We start from the raw sequence: 14,652 nt of genomic DNA on the forward strand, positions 1-14,652 counted from the left end.
AATGAATCAATTGAGAAGTTGAGCGATTTCTTATAACATAGCCTGCTCTGTACTCGCCAGATGAGGAAGTGAATTAGGTGTTTGGATGTAAGAGAAGAATAGAACGAACGGGGAAGGAAGGGGACTTGAAGCTCCAGCTGATCCGCTGTTTATCGGGGCCAGTTGCTAAAGCCATCACCGGGGTAACCAACCGGTCCGCCTTTTTCTCCGAAGCCGCGGGGTACGGCATTCACATCAGATGCATGTCCAGGTCCACGTTCGGGGGTACGGTGATAATAATAACTCAAGCTCCAGGTGCAACCGGTGATTTCACGAACTCAGCAGGGAAGGCGAAAAGCAATACATCCGGTCGCAATGTCTCTCACGGACCCAACTCCCAATACTATCTCCGTCATGGGGTTCAAAATCACCACCCAAAAACGACCCATACTAAAAGCCGATCCGATCGAAGACATGACCCAAAGGCTAGGCATTGCACCGCCGGAGATGATCTTTGGAGATAACTACGTTACGATTGAGCAAGATGGTGGGGACTGGGGAATCACATTCAACGCATTTGATGCTCTAGATCGTGTAGACAAAACGGGTGCGTCGATGTTGAAGGTTGCTTATTCGAACGAGTGGCAGAGAAGCAGGTAAAGCCGATCGCGAGCCTTGCAGCTCCTTCTTCCAGTTATCTCTAACCAGAGAATTAGGGAGAAAACGCATGAGGGTATCAAGGAAGTTGTCAAACCTTTCGACTGGTCTTATAGCACGGATTATCTGGGCACTATTCACCCTCGAAGCCTACCATTTGAAGCAACCGAGAAGCCGATTCCCGTCGAATTACTCAAACGTCCCGACCCTATTTTGTTCTTTGATGAGGTCATATTATACGAAGACGAACTCGCTGATAATGGCATCACGACGCTGTCGTGCAAGATTCGTGTGATGCCCAAGCGATTGCTTCTGTTGTCGAGGTTCTTTATGAGGCTTGACAATGTCCTGGTTCGCCTCAGAGATACGAGGGTGTACATTGATTTTGAGGATATGGAGGTGATTCGAGAATACCAGTCCAAAGAAAGCGACTACGCGACCGTTCGACGGGTATGTCCTCCATTATACAGGGACACCCAAATTGAAGACTTCAAGCTAACTGATTACACCAGGTGTTAGCAGCTACTAGAGATGACGTTCCAGCCGTGATGAGAGACCCAAATAGACTGTCAGAAGCTTTACCTCTCCTTGAGAAACGCTTAGAGCGGGTCAGCTTGAGAAATTAGAAAACGGTTGCAGATGAGAGTACCGCAGCCAATTAGCCTCTCACGTTGAGACGCATGAAAGTGAGAGGGAAACAGAAGAGTTGATCAAGATGAAACTCCTACCAGTCACTTCTTGTTCCCAAAGATGAGGGCTCTACTATCACTTCGATACAGATGAGCACATGCCCTAGTATATCAGTCCGGAACCTGCTAGGTCAAGGCTATGCCAGCGAACGAAGACACTACTGCACTATTCTTCTCGGCTTTGAGTCTGCTACCCTTGACATTAACCTCCAGACGCAGTCGTCTAAATCTGGGCACCTCAATCTTGAATTACCCATGTCCCAACCACTGAACACTGCATATTACAAGTGCATTTTCGTTCGGGCGCCTGCATGGATGAGCGGCGGGTTTTCATGTGTATCTCATGGTCAACTCCTCTTTACAAATTCTGGTAAATGGGGAATTTCCGTGGAGGAGGTTAGGCCTGTTTGGCCTAGAGCCGTTTTGGCTGTCATCTCCCTCTTGATCGCACAACAGAACACTTCGCAACGCTCAATGCCGAAGCCTTGGCAGACTTAAACAAGCGCTCTTCTCAGGTGGATGGGACTGAGAATGTTGCTCAGCTGCAGGGTTATCGATCACTCAAGCGCAAGCTGAGAGCAATTCAATCTGATCATATCAGCGCCAAAATATGGGGGTCATGTCTTATGTTCTATTTGGTTGTTACCTAACCCCCAGCATGTACCCATATTTAGCCCATTCTAATCGGCGATGCTTACAGAGACTCAGTCGTTCCATGGAAAGAAGACCAATCATATCTATAAATCAATACCATTCTTGACTGCCTAACTCTTAGCTGGGATTATTATCTCTTGTCATGTGTTATCGGCCATTTCAACAAGTCCGTTCATGAAGGATTTAGTGTTAGTACTCAACAATACAACTCTACTATGTTGATTCGGAAGATAGGATAACAATATGAGGACACCACTAAATTCTAAAGAACTGTCTACTACACCAAATAGGGAGTTATGCGGTGAAAACTGTCCAGGTGCCTGTGTAGTGTATCCGGCGTAACTCGGTGTCAAACAGTGCAAACATGGGATCGACCACCAAAACCAATTTAACCATTCTCCTCCGGTGGGTTTGCCGCAGTATGTCAAGTCACAAGATTCCGAATAATGAGTTGCAAAATGCTACCCCGGAAACTGGCAATCAATTCAGGAACACGAGGGCTTTGTAGTCCTCAATGCTCGAGACCCCAGGTATGCCAATGCATCGACACAAGTAACTGTACTCAATGGATCGCTAACATGAGCTCCAGGCGCATGCCATCTACAAATCCTCGAGTTCATCCAGAGCCCTCGGCCATCATGCCACCTCATCAGATGTCGATCGGAAATCCCTCTCCACGTCTTTGTGCTCCTCGCGTCGTGCAAGCCAACCGTTCCAGCCGTTGAAACTATCACGTCCCGGCTTTGTTCTACACAGAAACTCCTCACGACTAGCGCAAGCAGTTATGCCGCGCCAGGGTACAGCAGCGGAGACATATGTGGCTTATGGAATGACACAGAAGCTCTTTGAGGCCTGTTCTATGCAGGCGGATTACAGTATTCCTCAAGTATCACAAAGGGGGGCTCAAGTACCCAAGACTGCAGCTGGTGAAGATCTCGGTGTTGGAGCAGGGTGGTGGTACGAAGGTGTGTTGCCCGGCAAGATGGTTTCCCAAGTGATAGAGCTAACTATTCGAGGACAGATCTGGGCCTCCTTCCAACATTCTCGTCCTGGTCGCAAGTCACCTTTCTCCACATGTACCTCCTAACAGTCCGGTTGCGAGCTTTGCCATCTCACGAGAGCTTCCAGACATATTCGAGGCACTTAATCGATCACTTTTCTCACAATGCTGAACACAGAATGGACGTTCTTCATGGTTTGACCAGTCGTGCTATTCGAAATAAGTTTCTGAAAGATCTGTTCATCCAGTGGCGGGGTGTCCTCGCGGCCTATGACGAGGGCCTTGTGAAAGGAGATGCTGTCTTAGGGGCGGCAGTTTGGAGAAACCTTTGGAAAGCAAGCTACACAGAGTCAGATGGGAGCGAGTTGGATTGGGCGAAGGTTGCTCGTGTTGTCTCGTATATGCGACGAGTAACCTCGGAGCTTTCGCAGGTGACCGAAGCCGACTTGATCTTCCAGCTAAATCACCCGAGTAAAGGAAAGCCCGCCATATTTGGCAAATCTGTCTCTGACGAATCTATGGTGGATGCGAAACGATAGTTTTCCATCGACGACAACCAGAGGCACGAATAAACAAGAACTTTGGGTCTGGATAGAGCCTGTACTCTAGTCCCCTTCATCTCTATTGGCCTCCCCATCTAGGACTTTTCTTTTCTCATTGTCTTACTATGTCTTATTCTCTTGCAGGACAATATCTTAATAAACGAGGCAGTCAATATCACACCTTGCAATTCATAGCAGAGCGAATTTATAAAGTCCATATTGATCAAATCACTACGAGCAGAAATCCGACACTTCCTTGCGTAGGGGCTCGAATTAAGACTTGCATTAGAATCAGTTGATTATTGAACATTCAGGTTTCTCCCCCTTGTTCCAGGAGAAAGGCCCTGATTGAACACGTTCCTCAACCAGTCAAGATACGACAACTGACGCGGTTTTCTCTGCCAATTTACATTCCTCCTTTGCCGAATAGGTCTTTCTCAACCATGGCTCGACAGATAGGATGATAGAACTCCTTGTGTTTCTCAAAAGTGTCAACTGCAAGGGTTCGGCTGAATTTCTGGAGGTTTCGGTAGCTGTTATAGCCGGTCAGCAAGAATTCCGTTGTACCCAATCAAACACGGAAAGTACTTACAGCGGTCGAACGAATTTCATTCTCCCAATCCTGCCTAGTAATTCTGCGGTCGGCTCAACCACGCTTTCATCCCGGGCCTTCAGGCCCACCTGAAGATAGAGATTTGAGACCTCAATGTTTTCACTTGAGGCAAATCCATATACCTGACCCATGAGCCCAGACAGCTCAGGTGTGAGGGGGTTTCCAAGCAAGATCTGTTCCAAAAATACGACAACTTGGTTCGCAGTCAAATCCTTGATATCACTCGGCTGGGGCTTGAACGATGATTGAGGAAGTGACTTCCACTTGTTGGATAGCTCGTATACAACATCCACAAGAGAGGTATCAAAGTGGGGCTTGGGTGGCAATCCAGGCGCGTAAAACCAGGTATCCCAGTCGAGTTCATTTAGCAATCTGGAGGCTTCCGCATCGGATTGGAAGAAGTCCAAGATTGTCGATTTGAATTGGAATGAATCAAGGGATTTTTCCTTGAAGGTCATGAAGTACTAGAAGAGAGAAGAGAGACATATCAGTCAGTGACTCTTCGGTCTGTAAATTTGATCGCAAGCTCACATGAGGAATGAACTGATCAAACTTGTTCTTTCCCACCAACGTTTCTAGATGATAGAGAAAGTTGAATCCCTTTTCATACGGAATGCTTGAAAATGCATCATCAGGGTCCTTCCCCTTGAGGTCAGTGATTAGTTTGGTGAACTCGTGGTCATGCCCAAAATGCTCCACAGAATCAGCAAGCGACTTCCAGCCTATGATGGCCGAGAAATGTCTATACGGTTCGCCATGGCTATGACCGATCAGTATTGCTAGGCTTGACAAGGTAAAGCGCACGAAGGACTTACACGGCAGCCAAAATCTGATATGCAACCAGCAGTTAGCGGTATTGCTTTCGTGAGAAGCGTGCATGGGGAAGACATCATGAACCAGGAACATACCCGTCTCTCCAAATAGGTTGTCCAGCCCTCGTTCAACCAGAAGTGTTCCCAAGAGGCATTGGTAACCAGGTTACCGCTCCAGCTATGCGCGAGCTCGTGCGCAATAACATCAACATTTTCCCTATCCTGTGTTCTAGGTTAGTACCTAGGCGCGATTTCTTGAAGCGGGTCCAGTAACCTTGGAGATGATGCTAGGAGTGGCAAATGTGAAGATTGGATTCTCCATGCCACCGTACGGAAAGCTCGGTGGTAGAATCAGCACGTTATATCTACCCCAAACATAGGGGTAGACAATTGCCTAAAACACGTGTATTAGAAAGATGACACCGTTGGGTTCCCTTGACTAGCGCGCAAACCTCGATTGCATGAATAAACTTCTCTGTATCCGCTTCAAGCTCCCATTGGCATTCCTGGAGTTTGTCGGGGCTTGTCGCAACAGCGCTCCGGGGTCCGATAGTGGCCTCTGAGATGTCACTGTCATCGATTGAGTAAGCGTAGGTTATTATCTATTTAATTGAACGGGCATTGAGATCACTTACCCACTAGCAAGGGCGAACAAATAAGTAGGGATCGGCACACGTTGGTGGAAACGGTACGTTGCGTTACCGGACTGCGGCTCTTCCTTGTCAATCGGCAGGCCACTAGCAATCACAGGAAGTGGGGATTCGATGTTGAAATCAAAAGTACATTTAACATCAGGCGTATCTTGGCACGGGAAAATGGACCGTGCATGAATAGCCTGACATTGAGAGACTAGGCATGGCGTGTTAGCAATCCATCGGGTGTGCTTTTTCCTTGTCTCGCTTCCAGAGGGGTATCGGCGTACACATGTAGGGATGTTTCTTATTCGACGTTTGGGCCGGTGTTAGCCATTGGAGCGCAGTGCATCGTTCAGTTGTCTCGACCGCGATCTGATTTGAATTGCGTGTTAGACGAATGGGCTATAACTAGGTAGCGGGAAGCTCAAAAGCAACACATACGTCGATTGTCACGATCTCATTTCGACTAACACCGTGATCAAGGACTATCCTCAAGGCAGATCCATAAGGTTCCTGTGGAGCAAGAAGCTCCCAGTTCGAGGAAGGTTTGCCATCGATATGCACGCCCCCAACTTTCACATTGCTGGTGTCAAGGATGATCTCGGTAGAGTCCGAATCGGTTCTCGATTTGAGCTTGTGGACGACATTTCCGGCAAGCTTCTTCTCATCGAATAGGATCGCAAAGTTGGCTGTGATATGCGTAGACAACCAGCTATCATAATTACTCAGCGTATTGGGGTCTCTGCGTGGGTGGCTGACGGTCGCCATTTTAAGTGGGAGTGAAAACTGAGGTGGTACAAGGTTGCCAGATAGGGACCATCAAGATGGCAATAACGAGCAGCAGCAATTTCTATCTATGATTTGACTCCGCTCTTGAATTCTACCTAATCATTTCACCACCTGACAAAACTGGCAAGGTGGGGGGACATGGCGGCTACAACCGGGAGGGCGACCACGGTCACGTGCGTCTGTTCGGCATGCATTCTGTATCAGTACGGTACTAGATTACCTACCTGCCTACCTACTCAGTATGGTAAGTCAAGTACCAGATACATGCTCCAGACGGTTTACCTCCTAGGCAAAGAAACAAGAGTTCTCATCGATAATACTATAACTATAAACATATTGACTTCAATGTAATTTCAAATCATATGCCATATACAAAACCTTCAAGGTGCCTGTCAATAGACAATCCAGGAAAGGGAGCCTCAGGAACCCTTTACTTAGCCTATCAGCCGCCTTGACCCCCGGTCTCCCGTCCCGTACGGTACCTGGTGATCCGGGGCGTCAAAACAGCTTGAGCTCATCTTGTCCCCTGTCAACGTCAACGTCAATCCGTCCATTGGGGTTGGTCCTATCCACCTTACAACATTCCGATCAATTTGCATTACTATTTGGTCCCGTCGCTAGCCAGCAATTGCTACCCTTCGACTCCAATTTCTCCTGCATTGCTCATCCTTTTGGACCTACGCGCCGACCTCCCCCCATTGCCGTACACGCGATCGTTGCAGTCCATCTCATCCAATGGACAGGCCTCAGGTAGAGGTCAGCGGTCCTGAACCCGCTCAGGCCGGAGACAATGCCCAGGCACCTTCAAATACTGAAGCTCCCGATGTGATCATGGGCTCGACCGAGAATGCAGATGTCGCGAATGAAGACCACACAAAACCGACTCAGGGCGCCCCTCTACCAGATGGAGAGGCAGAAGGAGATCCAAAGCGGATCGAGGAACCAGCTCCGGTGAAGAAGAAGCCTGGTCTTCAATTTCTCGAGTAAGAAGCCTCTTCTTTGCGCCAATTTAATATAGGCCGCCCACACTACGTACTCCGACTAGTCATTGGCCTTCGGGAGGCCTTTCTAGCTTACCTTGCGTCAGTTTTCTGACATCGCCTATCGTGGAACTTGCTGTCGGGTCGAGAGAAGATCAAACAGTCTTGACCGCACATCAAAGCCTGCTTTTGGAGTCTCCGCTCCTTGCGGAGGCAGTCGCGGCCTTCAAGGACTCGAGCTCGGTAGGGAAACAACACAGTCCCGATTTAAATGGGAATAATTGCTAAATCTGGCAGCGTCGCATCGAACTTCCCGACGAAAACGTGGAAGCTTTTGGATACTTCTTACAATTCCAATACACGCGCGACTACTCGGCTTCTCCTACCGGGGCCACTACAGAAGAAGCTGTCGTAGGGGAAATTGACGACAGTGGCGAGCAGTTGTTAAAACATGCACGGGTCTACACGTTGGCGGAGAAGCTTGGTATCGCGCCTCTGAAGACCCTCGCTCATTCCAAGATTCACCGCATCAACAGCACCTCTCAAGGTGAGATCGCCTACGCCCGGTATGTATACACTCATACGCCTATAACCGATGTCACGATCAGGAAGCCAGTGGCTTCATTTTGGGCAATGAGAAGTCATGTCTTGCGTCACGAAGCAGAGGGAGAATTCAAGAAGCTGTGCCTTGAAGTTCCGCAGTTCTGTTTTGACGTGCTCAATCTCGTTCTTGATCAGAAGGAAAAACGCTCGCAGGATAGAGCGGAAGCCGAATCAGGTGTCAAAGGAAGTGGAAGGAAACGGCTGCGGAGCGGCCTGTAAGTTGGTATGTACAACAATACTCAGAAGCCGTTCGAGGGCTTGTAATGATGTACAAGATGGAATACAGTATCACTCAATTGGCCACTACTTTGTTGTTTGGATATGTGCGTACTCCGTTCACTGTGCCAGTCCTTCTACCTCCTCGATGGCTTTGGGGGCTGTGGTCAGGTTCTCGTATCCCTCCTTCGTAATATGAATGTTGTCTTCGATGCGAACCCCGCCCACGCTCCAATAGCGCTCCAGGACATTGGCATCAATATATTGGCTCAATTCTTGGGATTTCAAGAAAGGGTCAATGATAAAGCGACAGAAGTAGATCTAAAGGACAAAGCCACAGGAAAGATTGTTAGCAACCAGAAACAAGTCGTGAGGGCCGAGGTGTGATCTTACCCCTGGTTCAACTGTAATCACTGATCCCGCCGGCAGACGACCTCTCACTCGAAGATACCTAAACATGGAATCCTTGTCCCCATAGTTCGGGTTACCTCCGGTGTCATGAGTGTCCATTCCCAGGTAGTGCCCCAGACCGTGGGGGAAAAACGCCACACTTATTCTTTTGTCGAACAGCTCATCCTTCGAACCGCGGAGGATCCCCAGATCTACCAGCCCATCAATTGCGACTCGATGCGCGTGAGCATGTACGTCCTCCCACTGGACATCATCTTTGAGCATCGCAATGCATTCAATCTGCATTCGCAGGACTATCTCATAGATCTGCCGAGTCTCCGTAGCGAATTTGCCGCCTAGAGGGAAAACACGAGTCACATCGGAGCAATACGCACGATACTCTCCTCCAGCATCGATAAGGACACTTCCCTTTCTTTGCTGAGTCGCCGGGTCTCTCAGAGGATCGTCGTTTCTACCATAATGAAGGGTGGCTCCGTTCTCGCCACAAGCAACGATTGGGTGATAGGATTGCTCCCGCGCGCCGTTCGCAATGCATGTTGCAATGAAGGCACCCTCGATTTCACGTTCATTCGTTGCAGACTTCGACGCCTGTATGGCTGCAATGTGCGCCTTTGCGGAGATATCGTTTGCCTTTCTCAGGAGGGCAATCTCGTAACTGTCCTTAACGACACGCGTTCTTTCAATTGCGCCCTTCAGTACGGAGTAGTTGGTCTCAAGGAAACCTTGGAATTTGGTGTCACTCGAAACTTGGTCTGCAATTGCAAAAGCAACAGCATTTCCCTGGTGGGCCGAGGCGGTAGAAGCGAGGGTCTTATTGACATCGGTTGTCGCAAGCACACTGTCGACGTCATAGCGCTCCAGGGCCTCGGCCGGGGAAAGAGGGAGGCCTGACCAGATTACTTCCTCGGGGTCAACCGGGGGGATGAAAAGAGTCAATTTGTCGGCACTTGTGTCGTACATCAAATAAGAATCAGGAAGCAAGCATCCCGATAAGTAGAAAAAGGGACGGCGTTGCCTGAAAGCCTGCGATCAGTAACCATCTTCTGTTTGAGGGAAGCGCCAACATGTACCTGAAAGGCATAGCCTCGTCATTGTCTTCAATTAGACGCGTTTTCTGCGCCTCCAAATAAATGATACCAGGACCATCATGGCCATTCGCTCTCAGGTGTTCAGCAACCCGACGCGCATGGGATTTGGCCGGATATTTGCCTGCTAGAACGGCTTCCAAGGTAGCCATCGTCGTCCGCTTCTGATAACGAGAAGTTGTAGGATCTCAAGACAGTGTAACTAAGCTCGAAGTCCACTCCGTTCGAATTTGAGCACGGATCCTGGCGGAATAAGGCAATGTTTGCAAAATCAGCTGGGAACTGAGAGGGGTTGATTGCGGGGCTCAACACCTGCCAACCATCGGCTAACATCGGGGCCTCTGTCCCGCAGTCCTACGGAGTATGAAGTTGTGTGGGGGAAGTGGCATTACAGAATGGTAATACAAGAACTTATCGTGCGAAGCATCCATGGACCTAAGTCATATCGTTTCTTTACAGGCTCCGTATACTCTAGCTGAGCCAGCGATGCATTGTTATCTAACGTACAGGGTAGGTCATCCAAGGCTGTTCTGGCTAGCAGGGACGTCCTCGAATTCCATTTCCCAATTATCAACTTCTGCAAACTTTCGTGCCTGTTCTCTCAGCTCCTCGCTGATGAAGTTAACTGACATTTTTTCTTGCAGTGGTTCTGCTTCGAGTGTCTCCGAGGCAGGGGGGGACGATATAGGGGATGAGGAATCTATTTCGTTGTTTTCTTTGTCCATCTCCAACCTGTTTCCTTCATTTTGTTTTGGGCGCGGGGCCGTTGAATTGGTTTGATTTCCATATGCCTTGGTCCCTTGAGCCCCATGTGTATTTCGAAGATTGGGGAAATTTTTGGGCTTAGCTAGTCGCTTTCGTTGCGGCCATGGTATTGTTTGGTCAGGGAGATAACTTAGTTCATCCTCGTCGTGCTCACCGACAGACTCATCATCCTCGCTCGAATTGTCTGAGTCCCCAGCGTTAGGCACGTGACGAGGTCTGCGCCGTCTTTGACGTCGTCTGGGAAGGAGCTTGTCTTGAAGCGCGGTAGTCGGAAGACTAATCTTGTTGCCAGACCTCCCATCGGCATTCCCAGTTGCGAGTTTCCGAGGACCTTCTAACGTCGCAGTGGATGCGGGGCTTGGAGGCAAGCTGCTGCTTAAGGGGGGTACCGTTGCTTGTGTCGAAAATGCAAAAGATGCTGAGGTTTGAGGTGATTCCACGAAGGCACGCAGTTCTCGTTCACGATCATGATTTGGTGAAGTGGCCGAGTTGACAGGGCTGGATCCTATTTCAGCCAGGGGTGCTTCGGGATTTGCAATTTCGTTTGGTGATCGTCTGCGCTTGCGCGATCCACCGCTAGAGGGCAATGATATCTGGGACGGAGAGGAAGTCACGGCACCCTGCATCACGAGTGATTTTCCTCTGGAAAGGTTCAGTGGGGTGGACTCGTCTTCTGGGCTGAAGCCACCGAGAAAATCATCATCGTCGAAATCTGAGGAGCCATCCTCTGCTTGCATCATCTGCAGGATGCTCGGTTGCCGCGGACGTCGTCTGAAATTACTCAATATGGAACTTTCAAATGCAGGCGTACCGGGAATTTTTGAGCTAGTCTCTCCTTTGCGTCCGGCCACAGAAAGGGTAGATGAATAACCACGAGATCGGGTTGGTGGTCGGCTCCCTGTTGCTCCGCGCTCCCCCATCGGCGACGACTCGATCGCTTGTTCTTGAGCATCGGATGTGGGAGTCTGGTCCCTCACCTGCCGTGAGATGCCTGACACCTGGGTGTTCAGTCTGGGTTGTGTAGCGCTGTCCACAGCTGGATTGCGTTTCGACGGTGATCCCAAGGTTTGAGCCGAGTTGGCATTCTCTCGTCTAGGACTGCGCTGGGGGGGTCCTTCATTTGAGGCTGTCAAGGTTTTGGTGACCGGGCGAGTTCGTTTTGAGGGGGGGCGAGGCATGTTGACTGGGTTTGGAGGAATGTATCAACGGAGAAGATGGCTCTTGCGTTTCTCGTAGTTGATAGGGTTGTGAAACAAAGATGACTACGGTGTAGAGTTAATAAACCACCGGTCTCCGTTTCTTGATCGAGCCGTCGATGATAATATTTGCGGCAGGTGTTTTCTGTTTCCAAAGTTAAATTCAGGAGATGATAGAGAGAATGGGAGGAGTCAGACACGCATACGGGTGTAGGCGGTCGAGTGTAGCAGTTGAATATGATCGACCAAGAATTATTGGGTAGACAAGCTACTTGGGCTATACCAGAGGGCCTTGTCGCGTTTCTTTTGTTTTTGGCGACAGAACGCGTCGGGTCAGCACGTGGTCATCCATCTGTCCCACTAGGAGAGGGAAGTACTACTCCGTACCCGCCAGGTATCCACGTACCAGTACTTTACTTATCATGTACAGTAATATACATACTGAGTACATGGATCTAGACTGATTGTATCACGGTAGTTGCAGCTGTGACGCTTCCCCGTCCTATCTTGTTATTTTTATTTTCTTATTTCCCCTTACTCTAGGCAATCAAACATTCACTCATGACCTGGTCTTGACCATCGTCCGTGCTTTGCGCTGCCCGATCATCTGATGACCGACTCTGGGGTTGGTTCATCCTCGGCTAACCAGTTATACTAATATATTAGAGCCTCTGCGATTGATGCTAGCATCCGCCCCGCTTTCTGTTGGGCTGGATGGTTGGTGGAAATGATGGAAATGTCGCTACCTAGTACCTAATTCGTCCTCATAATACGGAGGGAATCTGACTGAATCCCTCTCCCCCCCTTCATAGTCATAGGTAGCTGATCTGATTCCCTTGTCTGCTAACCGCGTGGGATTTACCCCAAAAGCGAACGATCTGCTCCTAACCGTCAAAATGCCATGGGCCCTGGATATAATGTCCACCCTACAATGAGTGGATTACTGGACTGGCCGCTTGAATTGTCCTGACTTGTGCATACGCTGCTACCTCTCCTCCAGTGAAAGACCCAATCCGACCCGCTTATATCTATTCGAAACAGCCCAGCATCAACAACACCATGTCTCCCTCTCCAGAACAAGACGGGGATGCACCTTTCAGCGCAGCTACTGCAATTCCCTCCAATGGCTTTCAGTCGAGCAAGAAAAAGCGTTCAAACTCGGAGGTGACAGAGTATCCTCGGCGACGTGCTACAATAGCGGTAAGTCATCATCCTTCTTTCCTGTGGCGCATCCTATCATGCGCCCGCTTCCTCAAGTCCCTTTCTCCTGCCGATACTACTTGCCGGTATTGCTTTATATTGATCGCCGACTATGGGGGGAGGGGGATGACAGTGCCAGATATGTCGCCTTCGAAAAACAAGATGCAATGGCGCACGGCCAAGATGTCAGCTATGCACCGACCTCGACGTAGACTGCATCTACAGAGAACCCGGCATTAAACTCGATGCGGGCGATAAGCTGATTATTGAAAGATTAAACAGAATCGAAGGATTATTGCAATCTAATCTAATCGGCCAGCCGGTTTCGTTGCCATTGTCTACACAGTCGCCTACGACCAGCAATGATACCCACAGCGACGATGTTATGGGAAAGACGTCAAATTTCGTTGCCATGCCTGGAAGAACATCTGTAGTTGGTCTCGGTTCATGGGCGAATCCACCCACAAGCATATCTACGATGCCCAAAGTACATACTACGCCTGCATTACACCTTCTACAGTGGCCGCTGATCCGAGACCTAGTCGCTGGTCCTTATGATCCTCATACCTTGCTACAGCTTGAAATGGCTCGCGAGCCGCTCCGAACGGCCTCACCCATGGAGTTTGACTTGTCCAACGCAGACCTTTATATCCAGGCATTCTTCGAACGAGTCAATGTCTGGTATGCCTGTGTCAACCCCCACACGTGGACTCAGTACTACAATACGGCTGCCTCAGTCAGGTTCCGAGAAGGCCCTGAAAGTTGTGTTGCTCTCCTGGTATTAGCTCTCGGTTGTGCCGCGCAATGTGGAAGTATCTCGTGTGTCTCTCAAAACGAAGATGCCCCAGGCCTTCCATATTTTGCAGCGGCATGGAGTCTTCTTCCATCCGTCATGATGCGGAATTCAGTACTTGCTGCCCAGTGCATAATTCTCACGTCCGCCTATCTATTCTACTTGGTCCGGCCCCTGGAAGCCTGGACTCTGCTGTCAAATGCTAGTATGAAATTACAGTTGCTATTTGGCAACCCCTCGCGCGTTCCTTCGCAATGGAGAGAGCTAAGTGTGAGGGTGTATTGGAATGCTCTCTTATACGAGAGTGACCTGCTAGCAGAACTGGACTTGCCGCACTCGGGCATAGTACACTTTGAGGAGCTCGTCGACCTTCCGGGTCGATTTGAGGACGAGGACGAGGATGAAGACGAGGACGAGGAGGAAGAGGAGGAAGAGGGAATAGACAGCGAGCGTCGAGAAAGTGAGGCTGTCAATCGGTTCATGGGCCGTGACGAGCTCTGGTACTTCCTAGCGGAGATTGCTTTGAGACGCTTGCTCAACCGAGTGAGCCATATGATTTATCAGAAAGACAATTCTCTAACCCTGAGCTCCCTTGGACCAATAGTCTCGGAGCTAGACTTCCAGCTCTCGCAGTGGTATGAAAATCTTCCTCAACCACTCCAGTTCCCACTTTCTCACACACCCGCTTCCAATCCGGTTCAAACTGTCCTCAGGCTACGGTATTTTGCATGCCGTACAATCATTTACCGACCATATATACTGGCTGTTTTCGAAAACGAGCAGGCATGTTCTGATCCTGGTGTGAGGGAGTGCTGCCGACGATGCTTGGAGGCTACCCTACGCCAGCTGGAGAATATCACAAGCCACCGTGAAGGTCATCTCCCGTATCTCTGGCAGGGCGCACTGTCGATGGTATCACAGACTTTATTGATTATGGGTGCAACGATGTCCCCAGCTCTTTCGATGCTATTGCCTCCGACAAGTCAGGTGGACCGAGTGATTTCCAGTGTTATGGCGGAGGTCGATAGATATG

The 14,652-nt window shown here is 49.5% G+C and overlaps 7 protein-coding genes across 7 annotated transcripts; 4 read left to right on the forward strand and 3 right to left on the reverse strand.

Annotated features, from left to right (window-relative positions):
- Positions 1 to 354: 354 nt before the first annotated feature.
- Positions 355 to 1,262, forward strand: TIP41 (TIP41 family protein; the record flags this gene model as incomplete). Its single annotated transcript, XM_046085042.1, has 3 exons — positions 355 to 635; positions 696 to 1,086; positions 1,149 to 1,262. 3 exons carry the CDS (start codon positions 355 to 357, stop codon positions 1,260 to 1,262), a joined length of 786 nt encoding a protein of 261 aa, XP_045941005.1.
- A 1,175-nt stretch (positions 1,263 to 2,437) lies between these two features.
- LDX57_003397 (uncharacterized protein) lies at positions 2,438 to 3,518 on the forward strand (the record flags this gene model as incomplete). The annotated part of the gene is made up of 3 exons (XM_046085043.1): positions 2,438 to 2,509; positions 2,569 to 2,944; positions 3,001 to 3,518. 3 exons carry the CDS (start codon positions 2,438 to 2,440, stop codon positions 3,516 to 3,518), a joined length of 966 nt encoding a protein of 321 aa, XP_045941006.1.
- Positions 3,519 to 3,927: 409 nt separating this feature from the next.
- Positions 3,928 to 6,349, reverse strand: LAP2_1 (bifunctional aminopeptidase/epoxide hydrolase; the record flags this gene model as incomplete). The annotated part of the gene is made up of 10 exons (XM_046085044.1): positions 3,928 to 4,054; positions 4,114 to 4,598; positions 4,666 to 4,894; positions 4,950 to 4,963; positions 5,043 to 5,168; positions 5,221 to 5,340; positions 5,399 to 5,516; positions 5,582 to 5,795; positions 5,869 to 5,953; positions 6,023 to 6,349. 10 exons carry the CDS (start codon positions 6,347 to 6,349, stop codon positions 3,928 to 3,930), a joined length of 1,845 nt encoding a protein of 614 aa, XP_045941007.1.
- Positions 6,350 to 6,690: 341 nt separating this feature from the next.
- Positions 6,691 to 9,919, reverse strand: LDX57_003400 (aminopeptidase P family protein). Its single transcript, XM_046085046.1, has 3 exons — positions 9,651 to 9,919; positions 8,563 to 9,595; positions 6,691 to 8,490 (listed from the first exon to the last, which is right to left on the reverse strand). The coding sequence occupies exons 1-3, from the start codon at positions 9,815 to 9,817 to the stop codon at positions 8,290 to 8,292; spliced, it is 1,401 nt and encodes a 466-aa protein (XP_045941009.1). The 5' UTR covers positions 9,818 to 9,919; the 3' UTR covers positions 6,691 to 8,289.
- LDX57_003399 (uncharacterized protein) lies at positions 7,106 to 8,172 on the forward strand (the record flags this gene model as incomplete). The annotated part of the gene is made up of 3 exons (XM_046085045.1): positions 7,106 to 7,353; positions 7,458 to 7,593; positions 7,648 to 8,172. The coding sequence occupies 3 exons, from the start codon at positions 7,106 to 7,108 to the stop codon at positions 8,170 to 8,172; spliced, it is 909 nt and encodes a 302-aa protein (XP_045941008.1).
- Positions 9,920 to 10,180: 261 nt separating the features above from the next.
- On the reverse strand, positions 10,181 to 11,608 carry LDX57_003401 (uncharacterized protein; the record flags this gene model as incomplete). The annotated part of the gene is made up of 1 exon (XM_046085047.1): positions 10,181 to 11,608. The coding sequence occupies one exon, from the start codon at positions 11,606 to 11,608 to the stop codon at positions 10,181 to 10,183; it is 1,428 nt and encodes a 475-aa protein (XP_045941010.1).
- A 1,665-nt stretch (positions 11,609 to 13,273) lies between these two features.
- Positions 13,274 to 14,235, forward strand: LDX57_003402 (putative C6 finger domain protein; the record flags this gene model as incomplete). The annotated part of the gene is made up of 3 exons (XM_046085048.1): positions 13,274 to 13,313; positions 13,369 to 14,162; positions 14,224 to 14,235. 3 exons carry the CDS (start codon positions 13,274 to 13,276, stop codon positions 14,233 to 14,235), a joined length of 846 nt encoding a protein of 281 aa, XP_045941011.1.
- Positions 14,236 to 14,652: the final 417 nt, after the last annotated feature.

This window comes from Aspergillus melleus (assembly GCF_016097325.1).
Source record: "Aspergillus melleus strain CBS 546.65 chromosome Unknown contig2, whole genome shotgun sequence".
Classification (NCBI taxonomy): domain Eukaryota; kingdom Fungi; phylum Ascomycota; class Eurotiomycetes; order Eurotiales; family Aspergillaceae; genus Aspergillus; species Aspergillus melleus.